Source organism: Nestor notabilis, unplaced genomic scaffold (genome assembly GCF_000696875.1).
Source record: "Nestor notabilis isolate BGI_N333 unplaced genomic scaffold, ASM69687v1 scaffold12159, whole genome shotgun sequence".
NCBI classification, from domain to species: Eukaryota; Metazoa; Chordata; class Aves; order Psittaciformes; family Psittacidae; genus Nestor; species Nestor notabilis.
In genome coordinates, this window is record NW_009942418.1 from 61,700 (window position 1) to 64,911 (window position 3,212).

Below are 3,212 nucleotides of genomic sequence, written 5' to 3' on the forward strand. Positions count from 1 at the left end.
CTAGTAAATAACAGAATTATCAAAACTTTTTTTGACCAAGTAAAATCTATTGTATTATATTACAGTTCAATGCAGTACGTACAGGCAAAGCCAATAAGGATTAGCAGTACATTCAAATTGTCTTGCATGCTTAAGTACTAGTTTCACAAGAGATTAAGCCATGCTTTTGAAGCAACTTACCTGTGACATCAGTTTTGATGTCAGCAAGCCTAAAAAGAGGTGCAACTTGTTCATAATAAACATGAGTGGCTTCTCTTTTGTGGCTGCTTGGATTAACAAATACTTTTAAGGATTTTGGTCTATTTTGAAAGCCTAAAAAGAAAACACAAAACATTTAAGATTGCACACAACCCAGCCATTTTTACAGCTTAAATGAATTTTTAATATTAGAACCATTGCAGTATTTTCACAGGATACGTAAATTACAATCTAAAAAAGGTCTGAATTTCTTCTTGGCTGTGCACTATTTACCCTAAAACTACAGTACTGATTAATTTTGTGCGTACAGCTAATAAATGGTAGAAATTAATCACATGCTCACCAAGACATTGTAGGAATCAGAAAAAAAAATAAAAAAAATAAAAAGCCATGTCATAACCTAGTTAAAACCTTGACCCAGGATAAGAGTGAATGTGGAGAAGTTGTAAGATTGGGCAGCAAATACCTCAAATATCAAAATATATCCTTGTTGGAATTTAACAAGAAACACTCTCAGCAGGCATATGACAATAACACCCAAACCTCATACTACCATCCAATGCTTTTGTTTTCTGAGGCTGCAAAGCAAACAGTGCAAGGGAAATTCCCTCATCTTGAAAGAGGTCCAAAGAAATACAAAGGAGTAAAAAAATTGGTAATATAATTCAGAACCTGATAATTATTGTTCATTTTACATTTTCAAAAGTTACATTTAGGTCTTCAAAGTCATGGACTCTGAGCAAACGACGCTGAGAAATATTGCTATGCAAACAGTACCTGGTCTTGCACATTGATCTCATGAAGTAATTTTATTATTTGGAATATGGCATTTTGTTGAATAGTAAATAAGTCATACTAAACCAGTAACATTTCAAGTTTTCTTTTCTAGAATTCCTGCAACTGCCATGATTCAGTAATGCTGGTTTGCTATGGAAAGCAAGTGGTGGCATGTGATACTGCTGTTTCTTTGGGAGTTATTTAAAACATATGATTTAATCTATTCTAAATTTTCTTTTAGTATCAGGTTAGACCATCACTTTCTTAGCCAAATGAATGCTGGAATATCTGACAAGTGCACTGCTTTCAACATTCAAGAATGAAATTAGCAGCAGGCCACAACTCCAGAAGGAACCAAGAGTGGAAGCACATTTTCCTGCCCCAGTAAAGCATCATTTCAACTTTCACAGCCACATGTAGCTTCGGAGTGTCAGCTGGGACTTCCTGAAGCTCTTCCCACTTACTCTACCTCAATAACTGAACAGGAACAATTCCTCAGAGAAATCATAGCTAAATACTATTTCAGCATCAAAGGGGAAAGTATTCCTTAAGATCAAAACATAACAATTATAGAGGTCCCATAGATTATTTTTTCACTTATTTAAACACATCAAAGAATCTGGAAATGAAAACTAGCACTTTATCCAGTTTGTGTTAGCAAATCTTAGAAGATTTCTTAAAGATACTGAAGAAAATTACTGGACCAGTTTGCTGCTATAACCTGAAAGCATACATGAAGAACAAGATTTCTAATATTTATGGCAAAATGCTACACACAGTGCCATGTCACTGCATGGCAAATAATAATCCTGATGAATCCTTAATGTCTCATGAATCCTGAATGTTTCCAGGAAGAAGCCTTAGTACCTATACTTAAAAGTATCTTATTTAAAAGGAGATAGAAAACAGGGAACTCTGTGAGGGCAGCGGATGTGCTGGAGGGCAGGTTTGCTGTTCACAAGGACCTTCATTAGCTCAAGAAAGGTTTGACAAAAGCCTCAATATGTTCAATAAAGACAAACACAGAGTCCAGCACCTGGCCTGGCAAAACCCTAACACTGAAGGCTGGAGATCAATCAACTATGCAGCACCTCTTTAGAGAGCATCTGAAGTTCCTGATGGACAACGAGTTTAATCTAAGTAGACAGTGTGCCACTGATGCCATGAAGACCAAGTGCTTATTGGGTTGCAGTAACAAGAGGAAACCCAGTAGTTCAAAGGATTTCACCACATGCTTCTATTCAACATCTTTTGAACCTGGATATCAAAAACCGCATCCACTTTAAAGCCCCCCAGCACCAGACTGATTAAGTGGGGTGAGTCCAATGGAGAACTGTGACTAAAGAGAGGTAGCTGGCTTTGTGTAGCCTTGAGAAGAGAAGCTACCTAAATGCTGTCCTTAAGTATCTATTATGGGAGTAACAAAGACCACCAAACCAGATTTTTTACAGGTTTAAGGACAAAAAGGCAAATGACGCATGTTGCAACAAGGAATACTCCTATCTGAAAAACACTCTTCACAACCAGGGCAGTTAAGCCATGGATCACGCTGCCCAGAGTTTTTAGAATGCCCATCCTTAGAGATTTTCAAAACCCGTCTGGACATGGCTCTTAGCAATGTGATCTTATTTAGAAGCTCACCTGCTCTGAGCAGGAAGCTGGAACAGATAATCTCCAGAGGTCTGCTCCAACCTAGATTATTCTTGATTCTCTGGAAATGGAAACAAGCACTGCAAGTACATACTCTAGCACAATTTCTAACCATAGGAATTACAACACAAACAAGGAAGGTTACACAAAAGTTCCCAAAGACTATTAAAACACACAAATCATCAAAGACATCATATTAATCATTATTCAAGACACTTAATGGAAATCTGCTATCTGGTATTGCTGCAGTCTTTTAGAAGTCATAAAAACAGTAAGATGAAAAATGTAATTTCTGTGATCTGATATTTTACCTGAAGTTTCAATAGAAATGAAATTGAAATCTACAAGAATAAGCACTCCTGATTTAAAAAAGATTTAGCCACATGCATAAATGTGCTGTCATGTGCATGTCTGTGATCAGCTAGCCCTAAATGATACTCAACCCACACCAACACCTAGATACACAAAACCATCAAAACTGACTATAGAGTCTTTGATTTGTAAGTATACCTTTAAATGTAAATATATATATATACACACACCCACACACAGACTTTAATACACAAAGTAGAAGGAAAGAACAGGAG

General features: G+C 36.6%; 1 protein-coding gene across 1 annotated transcript in view; it reads right to left on the bottom strand.

Annotated features, from left to right (window-relative positions):
* The window catches only part of CERKL (ceramide kinase-like), a gene marked incomplete at its 5' end in the record, with an annotated part of 30,753 nt that overhangs the window by 22,681 nt on the left and 4,860 nt on the right, over nt 1-3,212 (bottom strand). Inside the window, one exon of the mRNA XM_010021403.1 lies at nt 181-312. Coding sequence (XP_010019705.1) covers nt 181-312 — 132 coding nt within the window. The remainder of the gene's footprint in view (nt 1-180; nt 313-3,212) is intronic.